Below are 24,856 nucleotides of genomic sequence, written 5' to 3'. Positions count from 1 at the left end.
TACTCCACTCCACTCCACTCCATTCCATTCCATTCCATTCCATTCTGTGGTGGGATTGCCTCTTTATTCTATTCTATTCTTATTCTATTCCCTCTTTATTCTACTTCTCTTCTCTTCTCTTCTCTTCTCTTCTCTTCTCTTCTCTTCTCTTCTCTTCTCTTCTCCTTCCCCTTCCCCTTCCCCTTCCCCTTCCCCTTCCCCTTCCCCTTCCATTGCACCACCCTGCTCAGGGTCATTGGAAGATGAACTGCTGGGGGGGGCAGAGGGGGCTTGGGTGGGTGCTGTCTCTTGTTGGCTGCACGGCTGATTTGGGTTCCGAGGGGTCCGCAGGCTGCCTGTCGGTCCTGCTGGAGCTCAGGCCCGCTCCTTCCTTTTCTCCCCCGCCTCCCCCTTCTGCAGGCACCAGGGCTTTGGCATCCTCTCCGTCGTCCTGGCCAACCACGCCATTAAGCTCCTGACCTTGCTCTTTCAAGACCTCCACGTCGAGGCGCTGCACAAGGTGAGCGCTTGGCCAAAGGGACCGGCGGGGGCTCGGAATAGCCGCCGGGGGGGAGGGGGTCCCAGTCGTGCTGTTGGCCTCTCCTACCCTTCCCCTGGCCTCTTTCCTCCTCCAGGGCTGGGAGACGGACGGCCCTCCGGCCGCCCTGAACATCATGGCCCAGAGCACGTCGATCCAGAGGATCCAGCGCTTGATCGAGTCGGTGCCCCTCGCCAACCTGCTGCTGACCTTGCTCTCCACGGCTTATCGGAAGGTGGGCCTGGGCGGGTGGAGAGGCCCCCTCTGGAGGTCTCGGTGGTGGGTGGGTGGGGGGAACGACCCTCCCCTTGGCCCTCTCTGCGTCAGCCGAGAGAAAAGAGACGGGGCTTGAATGGGAAGCCAGCATGTGGTTCCCTTGCTCGTCCTCAGTTGTGTGAATCTGCCTTATCTCTTCGGCACGGTGCGGACCCCACCCGGGCAGAAGCGGCCAAGTGGCTGCCCTCGAGTAGCAAGGAAGGGGCTGTGTCTAAGCGGCCTCTGCCTAGGGGCCATGTGAAGCCGCCTTCGCCCTGGCCTCTGAGGTTGGAGCCAGGTTTGGGTGGGAGATGCTCACGGGCTTGTCTTTTGTGACCCCCCCTCCTCCCCATCTCCCAAACTACCCTTTTTGCAGGCCTGCGTCCTACAGAGGCAGCGAAAGGGGTCCATGAGCAGCAACGTCAGCGCCTCCACGGACTCCAACACCTACTACGAGGACGACTTCAGCAGCACAGAAGACAGCAGCCAAGGTGGGGGCGGGGGGCGCGGAGGGGGCTTCGGTGGGGAAGGGGCAGGGGTCTGCTCTGGGGCAGAGGGAGGCCCCGGGTGGTGTCCCTGGCCCTTCAACCCTCTGGCTGCCCCTTTTCAGACGATGACAGCGAGCCCATCCTCGGCCAGTGGTTTGAAGAGACCATCTCCCCCAGCAAGGAGAAGGTGGCCCCTCCCCCCCCTCCTCCCCCACCCCCGCTGGAGAGCTCCCCCAGAGTGAAGAGCCCCAACAAGCCGTCGGCCGGAGAAAACGGGAACATCTTGGCCAGTCGCAAAGACCCCGAACTGGTGAGCCTCCAGGGACTCTTTCAAATTCTGGCTGCTTTCTTCCACTTTTATTTCCCTTTATACAGATAGGTGGGTGGGTGGGTGGGTGGATATGGATGGATAGATATAGATAGATAGGTAGGTAGGTAGGTGGGTGGGTGGGTGGGTGGATATGGATGGATAGATATAGGTAGATGGTGTGTGTATGTATATACACATACATATACATGTACATATACATATACATATATAAAGGTAAAGGTTCCCCCACACATGCGTGCTAGTCGTTTCCGACTCTAGGGGCCGGCGCTCATCTCCGTTTCAAATCCGAAGAGCCAGCGCTTGTCCGAGGACGTCTCTGTGGTCATGTGGTCATGACTAGATGCCAAAGGCGCACGGAACGCTGTTACCTTCCCACCGTAGTGGTCCCTATTTTTCTACTTGCATTTTTTACGTGCTTTCGAACTGCTAGGTTGGCAGAAGCTGGGACGCGTAACAGGCGCTCACTCTGCTACGCAGCACTCGGGATTCGACCCGCCCAACTGCCGACCTTCTGATCGACAAGCTCAGCGTCCTAACCCACTGAGCCACCGCGTCCCTGTGTGTGTGTGTGTGTGTGTGTGTGTGTGTGTGTGTGTACACACACATACATTACATACATATATATTATATAAATTTGGATTTTGCCCATATTTGGGTCAACGAGGTGCTCAAAACACTCAAGACGTGTGTGTGTGTGTGTGTATACATATACATACATATATGTATGCACACATACACACACACACACATATATATACTGTTCAAAAAAATAAAGGGAACACTTAAACAACACAATGTACTGTATTTAATAGTAGGATGTCTTATTTTCTGTTCCCTTCATTTTTTTGAGCAGTATATAACATTTAGCAAGCAGCATGTTGTCTAGATTCATCTGTTTAAAAAAGAATGAGTAATAATTAGTTTCTATACTTTCATAATCAGTATATGTTAGTTAATAATATATTTTTTGAATCTTCTCTTCCCCGGTAGTCGTCTTACTAATACATAATGTGTAAATGTTGCATAGTGCATATTACGTGTTCCTTTACGTTGGTAAAAATCGTCCCAGTCTTTCTCTTTTCTCTTCAGTGTCAATCTGTCCATCTCCGCACCATCTAAAATTTTCTTAATTAATTCTTCCTCTGTTGGTAGATTTTCATTTTCCCAATATCGAGCAAATACTATTCTTGCTGCAGTTAATCCATATGAAATTAAGTATATACGTTCTTTCTCATAGTTTCCTACCATTATGCCTGGAAAAAAACAATTCTGGCTTAAAAGTCTGTACGGTTTTTTTAATCATTTTCTCCAACCATATGTGTATTTTTGGCCAAAATCTTTTAGCTTCAGGGCATGTCCACCCGATAGGATAGTAAGCACCTGTTTTTTGTTTGCGTTTCCAATGCTTACTAGACATATTTTTCAACCTTTTTTTGCTAATCTCACCGGTGTTAAAACATTTTGCAAAAGTTTTGTTTAATCGATCGATGCCTTTGGTCTTCTCCGCTCTTCCAGTTCTTAAATCTGGCCTCCAACATCCTCAACTTCCTAACTTCCTCCATGCTGGACTCCAAGAACAATTTCATTCGCAACTATCTGAGCGTCTCTCTGACAGAGCAGCACATGGCCACTCTGGCCAGCATCATCAAAGAAGTGGACAAGGATGGGCTCAAAGGTCAGGAAGGGGAGGGGGTGTCTCCCTGCTCCACTGCCCCCCACCCCAGCGGTTTGAACCTCGGAGGTGGGGCTGAGTAACTCTGGGGAAAATCCGCCTGGGGCAGCCAAGCCCAGCTCCACGGCCCCCGTTCTGCTACTCCAGACCAGATCATTGATTCCTCCCGCTGGAAGGAAATCCTGCAGGTCCAGGGGTCGGCAGCCTTGGCTCTTTGATGACTCGTGGACTTCAACTCCCAGGATTCCTGAGCCAGCCATGCTGAGGGGAAAGGGAGAGGTTTCCATGCTGAGCCATGGCTGGCTGAGGAATTCTGGGAGTTGAAGTCCACCAGTCATAAAAGAGCCGAGGTTGCCTACCCCTGGCCTAGGCCGCTTTATGACTGGTGGACTTCAGCTCCCAGGATTCCTGAGCCAGCCATCCTGAGGGGAAATGGAGACGTTTCCATGCTGAGCCATGGCTGGCTCAGGAATTCTGGGAGTTGAAGTCCATGAGTCATAAAAGAGCCAAGGTTGCCTACTCCTGGCCTAGGCTGCTTTATGACTGGTGGACTTCAACTCCCAGGATTCCTGAGCCAGCCATGCTGAGGGGAAAGGGAGAGGTTTCCATGCTGAGCCAGGCTGGCTGAGGAATTCTGGGAGTTGAAGTCCACCAGTCATCAAAGAGCCAAGGTGGCCTGCCCCTGCTATAGGTCATCTACAGTAGTGGCCAAAATTGTGGAAACCTTTTGGGACAAGCGTACAGTAGAAATGCCACCTTTGGTTAAGTTTCCCCCAGTTTTTCTTCTAATTTCTTTATAACCGTAGCCTTGTTCACTTGATAATACTATTTTACGTGGCTTTCTGGGCAACCAGTCAACTCTTTGCACCATTACTTTAATTTTATGACATTTTACAAGCTCACTAAATGAAAGAACACACACACACACAAAACCCCCCCCCCAACCAACTCGATAGCGATCACATAACCCACTGATAAATGTCCTCCTCTTGGCTTCAATACGTGACATCAATAACCGAATCCTACCGTGATCTGATTGGCTCATTGCCAAGACAAGATGACACCCGATTGGCTCTCTGAACACTCCTGCTCATTGGCTACAACCAGACGAAGGAAAGCTACCTGAGATCAACCTTAAGCGAGTTGCGCTTGCTTTTTTCTGCTTATTTGGCTCTTAACCTTTCGTAGAACACGGCACAGATAATGGAACAAACTGGGTTGCGTTACATTCTTGATTAAATGATATTTCCATTGATCTATAACTTTATGGTATTGCTCCAAAAAAAAAAGAAAAAAAAGGGGGTGGTGGTTATTAGCCATCAAACCTCAAAAATACACCTTTCCCAAGAGCTTTCCACAATTTTGGCCACTACTGCAGTCCACCCCGCCCGCCGGGCACGGGGTCTGCCCCGCTGTCCGGCGGCCACTCCATTTTGTGTCAAGGGCTGGACATCCTCGAAAGTCAGGCCTGTGGAAGAAAAGCAGAGGAGAAACGTGAGCCAGTCATAAGAGCCAGAATTATATTTAAGGGGGGTGGGGGGGCGGGGGAGCTAGATGGCTGAAGGGCCCGGGGCAGTTTCCATCACTCGGGAGTTTGGCAGTTACGAGCTGGACGGCAAACTAAATTCGGGGATGTCGCGGTCGAGGTCAAGGGGGTAACGTAGCCTCCCCGGAGGAGGACGAGATGGGCGCTGGGCTCGCTTCTCATCCGAGAAGAGTCCCCGTGGAAAGATCAGCCCTGCCCTGGCGCTCTTGTGTGATGGGGACGGGCCTCACCGGGCGACTCTCTGCTCCTTCAGGGACCTCCGAAGAGGACGAGTTTGCCGCCGCCCTGTACCACTTCAACCACTCCTTGGTGACCTCTGACCTCCAGTCCCCGACCTTGCAGGTGAGTCAGAGGTGCCTGGCTGAGGAATTCTGGGAGTTGAAGTCCGCAAGTCGTCAAAGGGCCGGGTTGGAAGACCCCGGGTTTAAACTCTGCCAACCATCCAGGGTTAAGTCTGCGCCTGCAACGTAGACAAACGAGGAGCCCTTGCTGCTCTTTAAACTTGGTACTTTTCTTGCAGACCTTTCAGGACCCAAACTAGGTACCGTCGTCAGGGCCAGAAGGGTGGGGGGCTTGCAGGGGGGAGGAGGAGGAGGAAGCAAAGGACTGTGGGGTCCTCGGTGCTCTCTGAGCTGGGTGGTTTTCTTGCAGACCTTTCATGACCCAAACTAGGTAACATCGTCAGGGCTAGAAAGGAGTGGAAAGGAGAAGGAAGGAAGGAAGGAAGGAAGGAAGGAAGGAAGGAAGGAAGGAAGGAAGACAGACAGACAGACTGTGGGGTCCTCGGTGCTCTCTGAGCTGGGTGGTTTTCTTGCAGACCTTTCATGACCCAAACTAGGTAACATCGTCAGGGCTAGAAAGGAGTGGAAAGGAGAAGGAAGGAAGGAAGGAAGGAAGGAAGGAAGGAAGGAAGACAGACAGACAGACTGTGGGGTCCTCGGTGCTCTCTGAGCTGGGTGGTTTTCTTGCAGACCTTTCATGACCCAAACTAGGTAACATCGTCAGGGCTAGAAAGGAGTGGAAAGGAGAAGGAAGGAAGGAAGGAAGGAAGGAAGGAAGGAAGGAAGGAAGGAAGGAAGACAGACAGACAGACAGACTGTGGGGTCCTCGGTGCTCTCTGAGCTGGGTGGTTTTCTTGCAGACCTTTCATGACCCAAACTAGGTAACATCGTCAGGGCTAGAAAGGAGTGGAAAGGAGAAGGAAGGAAGGAAGGAAGGAAGGAAGGAAGGAAGGAAGACAGACAGACAGACAGACAGACAGACAGACAGACAGACTGTGGGGTCCTCGGTGCTCTCTGAGCTGGGTGGTTTTCTTGCAGACCTTTCATGACCCAAACTAAGTAACATCGTCAGGGCTAGAAAGGAGTGGAAAGGAGAAGGAAGGAAGGAAGGAAGGAAGGAAGGAAGGAAGGAAGGAAGACAGACAGACAGACTGTGGGGTCCTCGGTGCTCTCTGAGCTGGGTGGTTTTCTTGCAGACCTTTCATGACCCAAACTAGGTAACATCGTCAGGGCTAGAAACGAGTGGAAAGGAGAAGGAAGGAAGGAAGGAAGGAAGGAAGGAAGGAAGGAAGGAAGACAGACTGTGGGGTCCTCGGTGCTCTCTGAGCTGGGTGGTTTTCTTGCAGACCTTTCATGACCCAAACTAGGGAACATCGTCAAGGCTAGAAGGGACGATATGTCAGCCTTTCCTAGCCCTGATGATGTTACCTAGTTGGGTCATGAAACGTCTGCAAGGAGACAACCCAGCTCCGAGGGCACCGAGGACCCCTCATTTCAACCCCTTTCCACATTCTCCCTTTTACCGCAGTTAAACAAGGTTCAACTAAATTACAGGAGGCCCCGGTTTTTCTTTTTTTTCCTTCTTTTAAAAAAAGTATATTGTATCTGCGACCGAGGGACCTGCTCCCCTCCCGTCTCTCAACCCCTCTGATGCTTGTCTCTTGCCAGAACATTCTCCTGCAGCAGCTGGGCGTCTCTCCTTTCTCCGAAGGGCCCTGGCCTCTCTACATCCACCCCCAGAGCTTGTCGGTGCTCTCCCGTTTTCTCCTCCTCTGGCAGCACAAAGCCAGCACTCAGACGGACCCGGATGTGCCAGAATGTCTGAATGTGTGGGAGAGGTAGGAGAAAGTCTGAGGATCTGCTCCCTTCGGCTGCACTCACAGCTTCGGCTGCTCACGCCAAATTCAGAACGTTTTCGGTCCAGCGGCGATGCATCAGTTGGTGCACGGTTATATGTTAAAATGGTATCCGAATTGCACAGATGACACTAAAGGGTAAAGGTTGCCTTTTAACTGAATTTTGCTTTTCCTTCCATCTTTCCTTCCTTCCTTCCTTCATCTCTGTCTCCTTTCTTCCTCCCTCCCTCCCTCCCTTCTTTTCTTCCTTCCTTCCTTCCTTCCTTCCTTCCTTCCTTCCTTCCTTCCTTCCTTCCTTCCTTCCTTCTCTGTCTCCTTCTCCCTTCCTTCATCTGTTTCCTTCCTCCCTCCCTCCCTCACATCCTCCCTTCCTTCCTTCCTTCCATCTCCCTCCCTCCCTTTTCATCTGTCTCCTTCCTTCCTTCCTTCCTTCCTTCCTTCTGTTTCCTTCCTCCCTCCCTCCCATCCTTCCTTTCTTTCTTCCTTCCTCACTGTCTCCTTCCTTCCTTCTCCTCCCTCCCTCCCTCCCTCCCTTTTCATCTGACTCCTTCCCTTCCTTCCTTCCTTCCTTCCTTCCTTCCTTCCTTCCTTCCTTCCTTCCTTCCTTCTCTCTGTCTCTTTCTTCCCTCCCTCCCTTCCTTCCTCTCTTTCTTTCTTTCTTTCTTTCTTTCTTTCTTTCTTTCTTTCTTTCTTTTTCTTTCTTTCTTTCTTTCTCCCTCCTTTTCTCCCTCCCTCCCTCAGGTTTGTGGGCACTTTGAAGCAAAACGCCCTGCAGGGGATTCTCCCTGGCGACGCAGAGGATCTCAACGTGGAGCACCTCCAGCTCCTGCTGCTCATCTTTCACAGCTTCTCCGAGAAAGGCCGACGGTCCATCCTGACCCTCTGCGCCCAGACCGTCCTGGAGGTCGCGGCCAGCCTGGACTCTCAGCTCCGATGCGTCCCCCTCCTGCTGGCTCGCCTCCTCTTGGTCTTCGACTACCTGCTTCACCAGTACTCCAAGGCTCCGGTGTATTTATTTGAGCAGGTGGGTTGCCCGACTCGCCCCTCGGCTTGCCAAGTCAGGACCTTCGTTAGGAGCCCATCCTTTGAATGCTCTCTTGGAGATGGCTCGGGCAGCGAAATCAGCACTGCAGGCACCAAAGTTCAGACTGAAAATGTGGCTTATTTGGTACCTCTTAGCTCGTTCTTGCTTTGTTTTTCTGCTCTGCTGCGCCTTCCGGTTTTCAGAACAAAATCATGAAGAAAACAAATCACGAAATGAGCCAATAAGTTGGAGCTGCCTTGCTTTTCTCTCTCTCTCCTCATTCTCTCTTCTCTCTCTCCCCTCTCTTCCCTCTCTCTCATTCTCTCTTCTATCTCTCTCCTCTCCTTACTCTTCTCATTCTCTCTCTCCTCTCTCCTCATTCTCTCTTCTATCTCTTCTCTCTCCTCATTCTCTCCTCTCTCCCCTCTCCTCTTTCTCTCCTCTCTCCCCTCATTCCCCTCTCTCTCCCCTCTCCTCATTCTCTCTTCTGTCTCTCTCTTCTCTCTTTCTCCTCATTCTCTCCTCTCTCTTTTGTCTCTCTTCTCTCTCCTCATTTTGTCTCTCCTCTCTCTCTTCCCTCTCCTTTTTCTCTTCTCTCTCTCTTCTCTCCTTTCACTCCTCTCTCTCCTCATTCTTTCCTATCTTCTCTCCTCTCTCTTCTCTCCTCATTCTCTTCTATCTCTTCTCCTTTGTCTCCTCTCCTCTCCTCATTCTCTCCTCTCTCTTCTCTCTCCTCATTCTCACCTCTCCTTTCACTCCTCTCTCCTCATTCTTTCCTCTCTCTCCTCTCTCTCTTCTCCTTTCTCTCCTCTCCTCATTCTCTCCTCTCTCTCCTCTCTCTCCTCTTTCTCCTCGCTCTCGCTCTCTGGCGCTCTCTCCATTTAGATAAACCACAGTCAGCATAGGAAAAGCAAGTTTCCTTCCTTCGACCCTCCTAGCCCGAAGCAGATGCTTCTCGAATTACACCGGCTGCCCCGTATTTATTTCCTGCCGCCTTTCTCTCCTCTCCAGGTCCAGCACAACCTCTTAACCCCTCCCGTCGTTTGGTCCAGCGCGAACCAGGAGGTCAGCCGACCAGCTTTTTCCCCGCTTTACCACGGCTTCAAGGAAGTGGAAGAAAACTGGTCCAAGCATTGTCCCTCTGGTACGCAAGGGCTGCCCGGGAATCTGGAGGCCCGACAGGACAGGCAGACAGCGGGGCCCCCCGAGAGCCCCCTCCGGAGAAGCCAGCCTCAGAGTTTCACCCCGTCTTCCCCGCCTGGCCCTTTGGAGCAGGCGAAATCCCCAGCCCGAGCGGTCCAGGAAGGAGCAGGCCGGGCAGGGCTAGCGGCCCGTCTCGGGAATTTAAACCCTCCCCCCCTCTCTCTCTCCCAGACGCGGCCCCCCAGCCTCGCTTCTACTGCATCCTGTCTCCGGAAGCCTCCGAGGACGACTTGAACCGCCTGGATAGCACGGTAACGCGGCTCTTCCTTCCCAGCTCTCGCTTCCCTCCCTTCTGATGAGACCCCCACCCACCCACACGTAGGTCCCCGGAAAGGCTGCAAGGAGGTTGGCTGGTTCATTTTGAGCATCCTCTTCAGAGGGGGGGGGGGGTAGGCTGGCGGGTCCAGATCGAGCCCGCTAGACCCTAGGGCTTTTCAACCAGTGGCACGGGTACCACCTGTGGCACATCGGCACCTGGCAGGTGGTAGGCGACCATCCTAGAAAAGGGGTAGCGGGGGAGGGGAATGAGCTGAACCGGGGGCAGCACCGCACAAGCCTGAGCGAGAGACGGCTGGAGCTGCAGGGCTGTCGGGGCTCAGCGGAAACGCCAGGATCCGGCTGGAGCTCGGCACTGATCCCGGCGTGTCTGCTGAGCCCGGAAGAAGCGCCGATCAGCTGGAACGTTGCAGCATCTCCAGGGCCCTGTGACTTACATTCAGATGCTTGGCAACTGATTCATATTTATGACGGTCACAGTGTCCCAGGGTCACGTGGAGTGACCAAAACTTGCTGCAACCACCCAGAAGATGGGAGGGGGGAATAAAAACCAAACACCCCCCCACCTCCCACCCCCGCTGCCAATCCTCAACAGAAATGCTCACAACAATGAAAACCTCGGACAGGAGGAAGAGCGCCGCCGGGCGGGCGGTCAGGTGTCTTGCTCGGCTGTGGCTTGGGGGGGCCTTTTTTCAGGGCCACTGTAACTCCGATCAGTCAGTCACTAAGCGAACTGTTGTAAGTCGAGGACGACCTGCAGTTCATCACTTTTCACCTTTTTTTGTGTTTTTTTTTTGGGGTCCTCACGTTTTTGACCCCTCGCTAGGCGACTGGTGGCACTCGGATGTTGCCGTATCCTAAAAGTGGTACAAATGGGTGAAAAGGTTGAAAAGCCCCGCTCTAGAATAGCGGGCCCCGACCTTTTGGGCCCCAGGGACCGGTTCCGCGGAGAAAGGTTTTCCTGCGGAACGGAGAAGCTGCGGTTTCGCACGCTGCCTGCATCTCACGGATCGGGCGTTGCTTCTCGGCGCAGCCCGGGTGCCGGCATGCCACGGACCGGTGCTGGCCCAGGGGTCGGAGACCCCCTGCTCTAGAGCTTGAGGTGGGAAGGTGAAATGAGGCGGGTGGGCGGGCAGTCTCTCGGGATGCCAAATTGGGACTCGGGTGCCGCGTGCGAGGCTGGCCCCTTTTTCTGAACAGCCCCTGGCCGTCCCCGGGCCAATTCCCGCCTCTGCCTTCTCTTTGCCAGGGAAAAGAAGCACGGGGCTTTCTCCCGACTGGGGGACCCTTTGTCTGAAATGGCACGGGGGTCTCTTGCACCAGCCGGGGGTTGGACTGGAAGACCCCCGAGGCTTCTTCCAACCCTGTTAACATTCCTCTTTTTTTATTTTTTAAATTTTATCTAGAAGATTAAAATGCAAAGTCTCGAAGGGGAAAAAAAACAAGAGGCAAACCAAAACTAGAAAGAACATTTTTTTTAAAAAAAATGTGAATTTAAAAAAAAAGCGGGGTGGGGGGGGGAAAAGGAATTGTCCTCCTTCGTTCGTTTCGCCGGGACCTGAAAACCTGGTTCTTTGATCTATCTGGCATGGACTGAGGGGTTTTAAGTTTTTTAAAACTTTGTTTTAATTTGTTGGGCTATTCATTAAATTTAATTCATTTTAATTCTATTTTTTACTTCAACTCTTATATTGTTTTTTAAATTTTGCCCTGCCAACCGCCCTGAGTCCTTCGGGAATAGGGCGGTATATAAAACTAACTAACTAACTAACTAACTAAATAACCCTAAATAACCCTAACTAAATAATTCTAAACCCTGGCCCAGGGTTCGAATTCCTGGTGCCTCTTGCTTCCTCCCCCAGGCCAGAGTTGTAGGTCTGTGTTTTTTTCTGGCAGGTGCCTGGGGGTGGTGGTGGGGGGAGAGAGAGTGGGGTGGGGGTGGCCCGACAGCCTGGTTTATTCAGAGGTGAAGTTTGGACCAGCCGGGTCAGGAGATGCCGCTTCCCTTTTCAGGCGTGCGAAGTCCTGTTCTCCAAAAGCATGAAATACGACGAGCTCTACTCGGCCCTGGCGTCGCTGCTGGCTGCCGGCTCCCAGTTTGACACCCTCCGCCGGACGGAGAACAAAAGCGTCACCGCCTTGGTAAGGGACACTCTGTCGGGGGACCCGGGCCCCCGGTGCAGCAGGGGAGCGTCCCTGGCCCGGCCCCCTCCCTCGCGGCAGAAGGACCGGCTGGCCATGCGCTAACCCTTTTCTCTCTCTCTCTCTCTCTCTCTCTCTCTCTCTCTCTCTCTCTCTCTCTCTCTCTCTCTCTCTCTCTTTCTCTTCTTTCTCTTTCTCTTCTTTCTCCCTCTCTTCTCTCTCTCTTTCTCTCTCCCTCTCTTCACTCTCTCCTTTCTCTCTGTCTTCTCTCTCTTTTCTCTTCTCTCCTTTCTCTTCTCTCCCCTTTCTCTCTCCCTCTCTCCCTCCCCTTTCTCTTTCTCCCTCTCTCTTTTCACTCTCTCTCTCTCTCTTTCTCCTCTCCTTTCTCTCTCTTTTCTCTTTCCTTTCTCTCTTCTTTCTCCCCTCTCTCCTTTCTCTGTCTCTCTTTTCTCTCACCTTTTCTCTCTCCATCTCGCTCCCTCCCTCTCTTTTCTCTCTCTCTCCTTTCATTCTCTTTTCTCTCTCTCCCTCCTCTCTCTCCCTTTCTCTTTTCACTCTCTCTCTCCTTTCGTTCTTTTTCTCCTTTCTCTCTCTCCTTTCTCTCTCCCTCTCTTTTCACTTTCTCTCCATTCTCTTTTCTCTCTCCTTTCTCTCTCTCCCTCTCTTTGCACTCTCTCCTTTCATTCTCTTTTTCTCCTTTCTCTCTCTCCCTCTCTTTTCACTTTCTCCTTTCATTCTCTTTTTTCTCTCTCCTTTCTCTCTTTGCACTCTCTCTCCTTTCATTCTCTTTTTCTCCTTTCTCTCTCCCTCTCTTTTCACTTTCTCTCCATTCTCTTTTCTCTCTCTCCTTTCTCTCTCTCCCTCTCTTTGCACTCTCTCCTTTCATTCTCTTTTTCTCCTTTCTCTCTCTCCCTCTCTTTTTACTTTCTCCTTTCATTCTCTTTTCTCTCTCTCCTTTCTCTCTTTGCACTCTCTCTCCTTTCTCTCTCTCTTCTTTCTGTCTCTCTTTTCTCTCACCTTTATCTCTCCCTCTCTCCCTCCCTCCCTCCCTTTTCTTTCTCCTTTCTCTCTCTCCCTCCCCCTCCCTCTCTCGCAGGAGGCCTGCGCGCTTCAGTACTACTTCCTGATCCTCTGGCGGGTCCTCGGCCTCCTTCCCCCGTCCAAGAGCTACATGAACCAGCTGGCCATGAACAGCCCGGAGATGCGGGAGTGCGACATTCTCCACACCCTGCGCTGGTCTTCCCGCCTCCACATCCCTTCCTACGTCAACTGGATCAAGGTAGACGCTCCTCTGGCAGGGCTGGGCAGGGCTGGAAAACACGGGCAGTCCTCGACTTACGACAGTCCATTTACTCGCCATTTGAACGGCACTAGAAAAAGGACCATTTTTTTTTTACACGACCGTTGCAGCATCCCCAGGGTCACGTGATCTACGTTCAGATGCTTGACCGTTGTTTCGCATTTATGACGGTCGCAGTGTCCCGGGGTCACGTGATCCCCTTTTCCGACGTCCTTACAAGCAGAGCCAATGGGGAGAGCCAGATTCACTTCACAACCATGTGGCTTTAGCAAATTTAGCCAAGACGGATCTAGGCTGCATTAACAGAAGGACAGAATCAAGATCAGGTGAAGTGTTACTACCACTTTACAACGCCTTGGTAAGGCCACACTTGAAATCCTGTATCCAGTTTTGGTCACCATGATGTAAAAATGATGTTGAGACTCCGGAAAGAGTACAGAGAAGAGCAACAAAGATGATCGGGGGACTAGAGGCTAAAACATATAAGGAACGGTTGCTGGAATTGGGTATGTCTAGTCCAATGAAGAGAAGGACGAGGGGGGGACATGATAGCAGTCTTACAGTATCTGAGGGGCTGCCCCAAAGAAGAGGGAGTCAAGCTATTCTCCAAAGCCCCTGAAGGCAGGACAAGAAGCAACGGATGGAAACTAGTCAAGGAGAGAAGCAACCTAGAACTAAGGAGAAACTTCCTGACAGTTAGAACAATTAGCCAGTGGAACAACCTGCCTCCAGAAGTGGTGAATGCTCCAACACTGGAAGTTTTTAAGAAGAGACTGGACAGCCACTTGTCTGAAATGGTATTGGGTCTCCTGCCTGAGCAGGGGGTTGGACTAGATGACCTCCAAGGTCCCTTCCAAGTCTGTTATTCTATCCTATTCTAACTGCGATGATTTACTTTTAAAAAAAACGCGGCAAGAAAACTCCTCAAATGGGGCAGAACACCACTTCGCAAATTCCATCGCGACATTAAACCCTGGGCACAATTGTCGTCGTAAGTTCGAGGACTTCCCGTATGTCCAGATGTGGGGAAAGGCTGTGATAAATCCAGAGACCGACCGGTCTGAGATTTATTTTTTTCCCTCCAGGAGGGTCTGCCAGACCGACTTTTCCCAGAATCCACTTCCTCACACTCCCCGCCATTCCCTTCTCTTCGGCCCATCTCGTCTTTTTAATTTAAATTTTAAAGAAAGAAAGAAATTCTAATTCTTCCCTGGCTTCCCCTTTAGGACCACCTCATCAAGCAAGGGATGAAGCCGGAGCACGCCTCTTCCTTGGTCGAGCTGACGTCTGCCAAATGCAGCTGCGTCAAGTACGACGTGGAGATTGCAGAGGAGTATTTTGCAAGGCAGGTACGTTCACGCCCGGGGGGGGGCGGGGGTTGTTGAATAAAACACAACACTTCCGCCTTCTCGTTTGCTTCTTTACAGCGTGGTATCTGCAGGGCTGGTGGTGGTCGTGCGATCGCTGGTATACAGCATTCTGATCTGCGGTGCGGGGAGGATTTCCTTTAAGACAGGGGTCTTCAGACTTGGCTCTTGAATGACTTGTGGACTTCAACTCCCAGAATTCCCCTGGCTGAGGAAGTCTGGGAGATCCAAGGGCCAGGTTTGAAGACCCCCGGCTTAAACCACTTTTTGTTTTTTTTACACGATGGTATAGGGCAGGGGTCTTCAAACTCGGCCCTTTTATGACTTGTGGACTTCCAACGCGTTCAGCCTGGCTGAGGAATTCTGGGAGTTGAAGTCCACAAGTCATCCAAAGGGCCGAGTTTGAAGACCCCCCCTCTGCTTTAAGAAGCCACAGGATAGCTGAGGGAGTGGCATCTCTTAGAAACAGTTCTTCCCAGCCTTGGCAGATTGAAAAATGGGTGGACTTCAACTCCCAGCATCCCCCGGCCAGCCGTACATGGTAAAAGTTGCTGAGGTTGAGAAACCCTGCTTTAGACCTTTGGCCATCCCGCTGAGAGCCGAAGTTGCAAAACTGGTCCTTTGCCTCTTCCACCCTGGAAGAGGGCAAGATTATCTTTCAGTTGCCAGGCATTTATTCTTGGCCCGGCGCTGTTTTGAGCAGGCTGCCCGGAACATCCCCATCCTCCCAGGATGCTCAACCGGAAGGAGAATCCAGGCAATTCTGGGAGTTGAAGTCCACCCGTCTCCCAAGTTGCCCGCTTTGAGAAAGCCTGCTGAGTTGGAGCAGAGCGAGAGATCAGGTCCCACCTTAGCCAGGAGGGGAACAATTCTGTAAGCGATCCTCTTCTCCCAAAGATGTGCTTTCCCCCCCCCCCCAAGGCAACTGGACTTTCTTGCTTTCTCGTTGGAAGTTTCGCTTCTCACCCAAGAAGCTTCTTCGGCTCTGACTGGATGGTGGGGAATGGAAGGATTTATACTCCTTGCAGACTGCTGGTCCTTTGCCTTCTTTTAGCGGGTCGTCGAGGCCACTTGGAGGTTTACCTGTGCCTTCAGGGTCACCTGACTGGAGCCTTTTTGGAACAGTTGGAAGGTCTGTGTCGTAGATGGTGGGATGCGACACCATCTGTCTCCAGGCTGCAACACAGTCCTTTCGGCAGCTTCCAGAAGGCTCCGCACCCATTTGCCCCAGTCAGGTGACCCCAAGGACACAAATAAACCTCCAAGTGGCCTCAATGACCTGCTAAAAGGATGCAAATGACCGGCTCTCTGCGAGGAGTATAAATCCTTCCATTCCCCACCATCCAGTCAGAGCTGAGGAAGCTTCTTGGGCGAGAAGCGAAACCTCTTCAAAGAAAGACAAGAAAGTCCAGTTTCCTCGTGGGGGGTGGGGGGGAAAAGGACCTTTGGGACAACTTTGACATGGATGAGGGAGCATCTCCGGAGACATCAAGGGATCCTCTTCTTTCCTTCCTTTCCAAGATCTCCTCCTTCTGCGGCATTGACTGCACCACCATCCTTCAGCTGCAGGAGATTCCCAGCTTGCAGTCCATCTACACTCTGGACGCGGCCATTTCCAAAGTCCAGGTCTCCCTGGACGAGCACTTCTCCAAGCTGGCGGCCGAAACCGACCCCCACAAGTCCTCGGAGATCACCAAGAACCTGCTGCCAGCCGCTCTGCAGCTGATCGACACCTACGCCACTTTCAACAGGTAGTTGAGGCGCTCTGCGGCCGGCCTCCCTTTGCCCTGGCCGTGGGGCCACCTTCTGCCCGGCAGGTGTGGTGGAGGCACAGCTGGGTTTCTCTCTCTCTCTCTCTCTCTCTCTCTCTCTCTCTCTCTCGCTCACACACACACTCACTCTCACTCTCTCACGCTCTCACTCTCACTCCCTCTCACTCTCTCACGTTCTCACTCTCACACTCTCACTCTCTCATGCTCTCACACTCACTCTCTCCCTCACTCTCACACACTCTCACTCTCTCACGCCCTCTCCCTCTCGCTCTCTCACACACACACTCACTCTCATGCTCTCTCACACACACACTCTCACTCTCTCACACTCACTCTTACTCTCCCTCTCCCTCTCACACACACACTCTCTCACACTCTCTCACGCTGTCTCACACTCACTCTTGCTCTCTCTCACTCTCTCACACTCTCACTCTCTCCTCGCTCTCGCTCTCTCTCACTCTCACTCACTCTCTCACACTGCAGATCTTACCTGCTGCAGAGCCTCTCCGAGGACAGCTGTGCCGAGAACAAGCCCACCGAAGAGAAGCTGCAAGGATACGCAGCCGTGCTGGCAATTGGCTCCAGTCGCTGCAAATCCAACACTCTGGGTAAGCCCCCTTCTGGCTCCAGCTTTTATTTTATTATTATTTGTTGTTATTATTTATTAATTTACCGCGTTTCCCTGAAAATAAGAACAGGTCTCCTATTCATTTTTGCTCCAAAAGATATGCCTTAGGCCTTAGGGCTTATTTTCTGGTTGGGTCTTGTATTCGGGGAAATACGTGTTGTGATTCAGGGTCAGCCTGTGGGTTCGGCAGTTGGGTCGGATGACTCAGAGGAGGAGGGGGGTGTTGAAGAACTTGCTGATGATGGCTTTGAGGCTCCGCAGAGCCCCCAGCCAGGCCCCTCCCACCTGGTGGAGACCCAGCTGTGTGAGCCTGACAGCGTGGATGAAGATGACCCACTGCTGGCCCTGTTCAAGGACGCCCGACGCAGGAGGCAGTCAATTAGGAGTAAACAGAGGAAGGCAATGGGGCTCCTCGGAAGGAGGCAGAGAGAAGCCACGCCCTGAACTCTATATAAGGGGAATGTGTGGGAGGGCTGGTTTGCTGAAGGCAACCGCTTGGATTGTTCCTGCTTCTTAGCTCGTGTTTTATGGTTGGTGTCTTGTCTTGCTCTTGTTTTATGTGAATAAATTTGGCAGGCTTTATTCTAGCCTCTTGCCGTCTGTAAAGGGGTCGTCCCTGCTTTTGCTGCAGGGCCGGTAGCAGGCTGGTACAGAACAATACGGTACTAAATGCATCTGGCTGATGATCTTGTTGTTAGCTGCGAAGTCGTGTCCGACCCATCGCGACCCCATGGACCACGTTCCTCCAGGCCTTCCTGTCCTCCACCATCTTCTGGAGTCCCTTTAGGCTCACGCCTGCTGCTTCAGTGACTCCATCCAGCCACCTCCTTCTCTGTCGTCCCCTTCTTCTCTTGCCCTCAACCTTTCCCAGCATTAGGCTCTTCTCCAGTGAGTCCTTCCTTCTCATTAGCTGGCCAAAGGATTTGAGTTTTAGCTTCAGGATCTGGCCTTCTAAAGAGCGGTCAGGGTTGATCTCCTCTAGGACTGACCGGTTTGATCGCCTTGCAGTCCAAGGGACTCGCAGGAGTCTTCTCCAGCACCAGAGTCCAAAGGCCTCCATTCTTTGACGCTCAGCCTTTCTTAGGGTCCAACTTTCACAGCCCTACAATTGCAACTGGGAAGACCGTTTGGGGGCTTATATTACCAGCATCTTGAAAAATCACACTAGGGTTTTACATTTGGGGAAATACGGTACTAAATGCGTCCGTCTGGCTGCTGATCTTAACCGGGGCTTAATTTGGGGCTTAAATTACCAGCATCCTGAAAAATTAGGCTAGAGCTTTTTTTTTCCTGAGTGGGTCTTATTTTGGGGGGAAAACACAGCACATTTGCATGTTGTCGTTGCTGCTGCTGCTGCTCCATGCACTTACAACTAAAAGAGATCATGCAAGAGAATTAAGCCGGAATAAGTACAGTGACGCTCGGGACACAGAGAAACAATTATATAAAAATCGCATCTCTTCGTTTAGTCACCGTTCGAAGTTACGACGGCACACACACAAAAAAGGGACTTAGGACGCTTTTCACATTTACGACCGTTGGGCCAGCCCCAGGGTCAGGCGATCCAAATTCGGAAGCTTGGCAACCGGCTCAGACTTACGACGGTCGCAGTGTCCCGAGCAAAGTCAGCGGGGGAAGCCTGTATTTGCTTCGCAACCGCGCAGCTGACTTAAATCAACCGCAGGGGCTGGCTTTAACAAACGGCGGCAAGGCAGGTGGCAAGACGGGGCAAAACTCAGCAGCTGCCTCGCTTAGCAGCGGAATCTTTTTGGGTGGGGGGGCCCCCGCTCAGCTGCGGCCGTTTTGAAGTCGAGGAACGCGCGTAATTGGGAGGCCGCAGCATAGCTCAGCTGAGCAGGCGAGCTGGCTCCGAGTGGGTCTCTTGCTGCTGGCCTGCAATCCAGGAAGTCGGCGTTGGGCTCAGCCCTTGGGGAGAGGGGGGGGGGTCTGCCCAGAGGGTCTCGGGCTGGATGACCCCGGCCGTACTCAGCGGAGTGGCGCTGAGCGTCTTCAGCTCCTCGTGGTAGGAAGGAGCCATGTCGAACCTCTCCTCGGTCTGCTAGCCGCTGCTGGCCCTTGTTTGTCTGGAGGGTCCGTTAAGGCTTGAATTGGCCAGCGGGGGGTGGGTGGGGGAGAGAACTCCGCTGCTCTCCCAGCTTCCTTACTTGGAGGGTCTCTGTTTTCTTGCTGGGCAGGGCCGGTTCTGATCCAGAATTTGCCGTCAGCGGTCCAGTCGCTCTGCGAATCCTGGAACAGCATTCACACCAACGAGTTCCCCAACATTGGCTCCTGGGTGAGTCTGCCTTTTCGCAGCCTTCTTGGGTTCGATGGGGGGCGGGAGGACGTTGCGTGGGGCCTGGTCTGTCTGTCTGTCTCTCTCTCTCTCTCTTCCCTTCTCCCTCTGGGCTGTTCTTTCCCTCCCGTGGCGGACAGTCGGGCCCCGGGGTCATTTCGGCAGATCAGACATATTTCTGCCGGCAGTCCTGGGCCTGGGAAAGATCCCGATTAAGCGGTCTCTGGCCTTCTTGCCAGCGCGGTGGCAGCAGCACTCTCTGAAGACTTGGAAAAATCTTAACTCGAACCCTAACCCCACCCCCACCCCACCTCCTTGTCTGCCTTTACAGCGCAACGCCTTTGCCAACGACACAATTCCAGCCGAGAGCTACATCAGCGCCGTTCAGGCCGCGCACCTGGGCACCCTCTGCAGCCAGAGCCTTCCCTTGGCGGCCTCCTTGAAACACACCCTCCTCTCCTTGGTCAGGCTCACCGGAGATCTCGTGGTGTAAGTCCTGGGCAGTCCCTTAAACCCCCCCTCACCCCCCCAGTTAGCCTGCTGCTCACGGTAGCAATTGCCCTTAGACTTATATACCGGTTCACAGTGCTTTCCAGCCCTCTCTAAGCGGTTTATACAGAGTCAGCCTGTTCTCCCCCCCCCCCCCCCCGAACAATCTGGGTCCTCATTTTACCGACCTCGGAAGGATGGAAGGATCGAACTGCTGGCTGTGGGCAGAGTCAGCCTGCAATACTGCATTCTAACCATTGAAAGGGAGGGAGGGAGGGAGGGAAGGAAGGAAAGAAGGAAGGAAGGAAGGAAGGAAGGAAGGAAGGAAGGAAGGAAGGAAGATAGCAATAGCCCTTAGACTTATATACCACTTCACAATGTTTTACAGCTCTCTCTAAGCAGTTTACAGAGTCAGCATCTTGCCCCCCAACAATCTGGGTCCTCATTTTACCGACCTCGGAAAGATGGAAGGATTGAACTGCTGGCTGTGGACAGAGTCAGCCTGCAATACTGCATTCTAACTATTGAAAGGGAGGGAGGGAGGAAAGGAAGGAAGGAAGGAAGAAGGAAAGGAAGGAAGGAAGGAAGGAATAGCCCTTAGACTTTACATCCCTCGCTAAGCAGTTTACAGAGTCAGCATCTTGTCCCCCAACAATCTGGGTCCTCATTTTACCGACCTCGGAAGGACGGAAGGCTGAGTCAACCTTGAACCAGTCAGGATCGAACTGCCGGCAGTCGGCAGCAGCAGCCTGCAGTGCTGCACTCTAACCACTGCGCCGCTGGTGGCGCTGTTGCCCAGGCTTTCTCCCCAGGGGATTTTTCCTTCTCCCCTCTCCTCTCCAGCTGGTCCGATGACCTGAACCCACCCCAGGTGATCCGCACGCTGCTGCCTCTCCTGCTGGAGACCGGGACGGAGAGCGTGGCCGAGATGAGCAGCAATTCCTTGGAGAGGATCCTGGGCCCGGCGGAATCGGACGAGTTCCTCTCCCGGGTCTACGAGAAGCTGATCATGGGCTGCTACAACATTCTGGCCAACCACTCCGACCCAAACAGGTCAGCCTGCCTCGGTTTCTCACCTGAAGTGATCTGAAACTCCGATCGAGTCTCTCTCCCCCCCTCCCCCCCACCAAGCTTTGCGGGACTCAGAGAAACTTTTTCCCAAGAACGAAACTCTGCCCCCTGTCTCTTTAGCGGCCTTGACGAAGCCATCTTGGAGGAATGCCTGCAACATCTGGAGAAACAGCTGGAGAGCAGTCAGGCCCGGAAAGCCATGGAGGAGTTTTTTTCAGAAAGGTGGATTTGCTTGTTCTTCCCGCTTTTATCAGCTCTTCTGAATTGTTGCTTCTCTGCGCTGGGTTGTTTTGTTTTGTTTTCCATTTAATCGCCGTATTTGTATAGTGCCGGAGCGTTCCATGCAACGGCGCCTTTAAAGACTCGTGGACTTCAGTTCCCAGAATTCCCCAGGAATTGGGAAATTCTGGGTGTTGGAAGTCCACAGGTCTTGGAAGTTGTCAAGGTTGGATGCCCCTAGCACAGCATATCTTTCAAAAGGGTTTATTAGCCCACTTTGGGGGGTGGTTTAGAAACTCTGCTGGTTTGGGATGGGCACCCAGGAGTGGGGAAATCTGCCGTCGAATCCCGTCTTCATGAGTGACAGGGCGGGGAGCTGGGGCAGGCGGCTGTCGCAAAGCCTGGGACCCCCTCCTCATGTTTTGCTTGCCCCCCCCCCCGATATTTCTCCCAAGCAGTGGAGAGCTGGTCCAGATCATGATGGCGACTGCCAACGAGAACCTCTCGGCCAAGTTCTGCAACCGCGTCCTGAAATTCTTCACCAAGCTTTTCCAGCTAAGTGAGTGCTCGATACCTATGCCAGTTCTGCCTGGCAGATGAACAGGGCGGCAGCTGCCAAATAAAGATTCCCCCCCCCCCCGCAGCAGATTTGCACTGTCCTTTGTGTAGGGACGCGGTGGCTCGGTGGGTTAGGACGCTGAGCTTGTCGATCAGAAGGTCGGCAGTTTGGCGGGTCGAATCCCGAGTGCCGCGTAGCAGAGTGAGCGCCTGTTACTCGTCCCAGCTTCTGCCAACCTAGCAGTTCGAAAGCATGTAAAAATGCAAGTAGAAAAATAGAGACCACTACGGTGGGAAGGTCACAGCGTTCCGTGCGCCTTTGGCATCTAGTCACGCCGGCCACATGACCACGGAGACGTCCTCGGACAAGCGCTGGCTCTTCGGCTTTGAAACGGAGATGAGCACCGGCCCCTAGAGTCGGAAACGACTAGCACGCGTGTGCGGGGGAACCTTTACCTTTACCTTACCTTGTGTAGCAAAGCTTTGGACCCATGTGGGAGGTGATATTGTTCCTCTCAAAATACAAGGGGTGGGGTTTTTTTTAAAATAAATAAATGAATGAATGAATGAATGAATGAATGAATGAATGAATGAATGAATAAAAATAAAATAAAATAAAATAAAATAAACAAACAAACCTTCGCTCGTTTCGCCGGGACTTAAAAACCTGGTGGTTTGAATTGTCTGGCCTGGACTGAGGGATTTTAAATTATATTAATTAAATTAAATTAAATCAAATTAATTTTAAATTTTAATTTTTAACGTTATCTTAATTGTGGGCTGTGTTTAATTTAATTTTATTTTATTCTCTCTTTTGTATTGTTTTTAACTTGCCCTGTGAACCGCCCTGAGTCCTTCGGGAATAGGGCGGTATATAAATTCAACTAATAATTAAATAAATAAACTGAATATGATCTTTCCCAAATCTTGTCCTTCAGCGCCCACAGAAGCCCTGCACCAGCTAACGGCTGACTCTCCCCCCTCTTTCTCCCCCGTTTAGCCGAGAAGAGCCCAAACCCCAGCCTTCTGCGCTTGTGTGGTTCCTTGGCCCAGCTGGCCTGTGTGGAGCCGGTGCGCCTCCAGGCGTGGCTGACGCGCATGACCACCTCACCCCCCAAGGAGTCCGACCAGCTGGAGATGGTGCAGGAGAACCGGCAGCTGCTCCAGCTTCTGACGACCTACATCGTGCGGGAAAACAGGTGTGAACGGGCCTAGGCTCTCCCCCGGAGCTCCAAGTGGGCTGGGACTACAGAGCCCATTCTTGCCCCAAAAGGTGCTGTCACGTTTCCGGTGTGTGGGCTTTTCAAGTGACTCTGCGGCATTCTTTACCTTAAAAGTCCTTTATTCAGCCTAATACACCGGCAAACGCTTGCTTCGAAGGAAGCTGCAATCTTGAAACCTCCGCCCCCCTCGCACAATATATTAAACCGCAATTCTCCACCTTTCTAATTTTGTCGTTAATCATATTCTCCAATTCATTTAAAGAATCAAGTTTCCCTTCCCGTTAGAAGACCCGCCAAGGCCTGATCTTCTTAGTTAGAGATGGCCTTGAAAGGTGCAATCCTCCTCGTCCCCCCTCCCAACCTTAAACTGAAGCAATACACAAGTCTTAAAGCAATGCACGAGTTTAACGTATGAAATAGCCACTTCTTCGTCTCTTGTCAAGCAACGACCTTCGATGTTAGCAGCGTTGACAGGTGCTTTTTTCAGAAGGCGACTGCACTTCCCTGTTTTATCTTTGAAGACGTTTCGCTTCTCAACCAAGAAGCTTCTTCGGCTCTGACTGGATGGTGGGGAAGGGAAGGATTTATACTCCTGGCAGACAGCCCGTCGTTTGCATGTTTTTGGAGAGTCGTTGAGGCCACTTGCGAGGTTTACCTGTGTCCTCGGGGTCACCTGACTGGGGCAAACGGGTGTGGAGCCGCCTTCCTTTCCGCTGTTCCAAGAAGGCTCCCCAGAGTTGACCCCGAGGACACAGACAAACCTCCAAGTGGCCTCAACGACCCTCTAAAAGAACGCAAACGACCGGCTGTCTGCAAGGAGTATAAATACTTCCCTTCCCCCACCATCCGGTCAGAGCCGAAGAAGCTTCTTGGGGGAGAAGCGAAGCGTCTTCAAAGGAAAAACAAGGAAGTCCAGTTACTTCTTAAAAAAGGCCCCTTTGGGGCAACCGTGCCCTCAATGTCTCCGTAGACGTTGAGCCAATCCTTGGGGTTAGTTGGGATTCCGGTGTAAAAATGCGCCTCTTGGCCACCCGGCGCAATGCCTTCTTACCTCCTTCCTCCCTACTCCAGTCAAGTTGGCGAGGGGGCCTGCACCGTCCTGCTGAGTACCCTGATTCCCATGGCTACAGAGATGCTGGCCAACGGAGACGGGACGGGCTTTCCTGAGCTGATGGTGGTCATGGCGACCCTGGCCGGGGCCGGACAAGGAGCCGGTCACCTCCAGCTGCACACAGCGGCTCTGGACTGGCTGGGGAGATGGTAAGAGGGGCAGGAGGGCAGCTGACCAGGACGTGGCCGTGCCGCTCGAGCGAGGGCAGGCAGACCAACCTCGGAAGGGGTTTCTCCTGTTCTTTAGCTGGGAACTCTGCCTGGGGGGGGGTCTCCAGCCAGAGGGCTCCTTGAGAAGTTCCCAGTCCAGATCCTGGGGCTCTGGAGCTTCGTTTCCCCTTCAATCCCTTCTTTCTTTGCCTTTCTCAGCAAGAAATATTTGTCACAGAAGAACGTGGTTGAGAAAATGAACGCCAGCATCATGCATGGAAAGGTGAGGGGCCCCCCCTGCCTCCCCCCCTCTGCTCAGAATGGAGACCCTTCGCAAGTCCAGTTCCTTTTTTGGAAAGGGCTAAAGGCAACTCGACTCAACTCTCAACCTGTCCTCAGGCAGCGTTTAACAGATGGTCGGCGCGTTACGACTGTTCGTTTAGGGACCGAAGTTAAAACAGCACAGGGGGGGGGGTTGAAGCAATTTCAGGAACATTTTTTTCCACCCTTAACGACCGTCGCAACCTCCCCCCGCGGTCACGCAGTCGCAATCCGGCCACTTGGCAACCGACTCGCATTTGTGACGGTCGCAGAGTCCCGGGGTGACGTGATTCCCCTCCGTCGAGCAGAGTCTGACGAGGGAAGTCAGAGTCACTTATAAGCTGCCCGACTAACTTTTTAACAACTGCAGCGATTCGCTTTGTAACCGTGGCCCAAAAAAAAAAAGGTCACAAAATGGGGACAAAACTCCTTGCTTTTGCGGCAGAAATTCGGGGCTCCGTTGTGTGCCTCTGCTTCCCTCTGGCGTTGGTCAGGAAAGGCGGGCCAAGCCACTTCCCCACCTTTTCCCTTGCAGCACGTCAACATCCTGGAGTGCACCTGCCACATCGTCTCCTACCTGGCCGACGTCACCAGCGCCCTCAGCCAGAGCGGCACCCAGGGCACCAGCCACCTGTCGGTGGACGGAGAAGAGCGGGCCATTGAGGTGGACTCCGACTGGGTGGAAGAACTGGTGGTGGAGGAGGAGGACTCGCAGGCCGAAGACTCGGTAGGCGGGCCAGAGAACCCAGCCAGCTGGGCCCTTA

General features: G+C 52.7%; 1 protein-coding gene across 4 annotated transcripts in view; it reads left to right on the top strand.

The window, feature by feature from the left end:
- The window catches only part of UBR4 (ubiquitin protein ligase E3 component n-recognin 4), a 118,073-nt gene that overhangs the window by 12,295 nt on the left and 80,922 nt on the right, over positions 1 to 24,856 (top strand). For all 4 annotated transcript variants that reach the window (XM_081341484.1, XM_081341483.1, XM_081341482.1 and 1 more), the window contains 24 exons: positions 400 to 499; positions 615 to 752; positions 1,149 to 1,263; positions 1,383 to 1,570; positions 3,107 to 3,266; positions 5,063 to 5,151; positions 6,759 to 6,928; positions 7,688 to 7,970; positions 8,982 to 9,114; positions 9,345 to 9,424; positions 11,463 to 11,591; positions 12,688 to 12,870; positions 14,118 to 14,240; positions 15,780 to 16,009; positions 16,514 to 16,638; positions 18,854 to 18,951; positions 19,283 to 19,440; positions 20,284 to 20,493; positions 20,632 to 20,733; positions 21,189 to 21,289; positions 22,289 to 22,487; positions 23,583 to 23,771; positions 23,991 to 24,054; positions 24,628 to 24,819. In XM_081341484.1, coding sequence (XP_081197610.1) covers positions 400 to 499; positions 615 to 752; positions 1,149 to 1,263; positions 1,383 to 1,570; positions 3,107 to 3,266; positions 5,063 to 5,151; positions 6,759 to 6,928; positions 7,688 to 7,970; positions 8,982 to 9,114; positions 9,345 to 9,424; positions 11,463 to 11,591; positions 12,688 to 12,870; positions 14,118 to 14,240; positions 15,780 to 16,009; positions 16,514 to 16,638; positions 18,854 to 18,951; positions 19,283 to 19,440; positions 20,284 to 20,493; positions 20,632 to 20,733; positions 21,189 to 21,289; positions 22,289 to 22,487; positions 23,583 to 23,771; positions 23,991 to 24,054; positions 24,628 to 24,819 — 3,559 coding nt within the window. The remainder of the gene's footprint in view (positions 1 to 399; positions 500 to 614; positions 753 to 1,148; positions 1,264 to 1,382; positions 1,571 to 3,106; positions 3,267 to 5,062; positions 5,152 to 6,758; positions 6,929 to 7,687; positions 7,971 to 8,981; positions 9,115 to 9,344; positions 9,425 to 11,462; positions 11,592 to 12,687; positions 12,871 to 14,117; positions 14,241 to 15,779; positions 16,010 to 16,513; positions 16,639 to 18,853; positions 18,952 to 19,282; positions 19,441 to 20,283; positions 20,494 to 20,631; positions 20,734 to 21,188; positions 21,290 to 22,288; positions 22,488 to 23,582; positions 23,772 to 23,990; positions 24,055 to 24,627; positions 24,820 to 24,856) is intronic.

The sequence above is a fragment of the Vipera berus genome (assembly GCF_964194415.1).
Source record: "Vipera berus genome assembly, chromosome: 17".
Classification (NCBI taxonomy): Eukaryota; Metazoa; Chordata; class Lepidosauria; order Squamata; family Viperidae; genus Vipera; species Vipera berus.
Note: the sequence above shows the minus strand (reverse complement) of the source record. Positions and strands in the feature narration are given on the sequence as shown.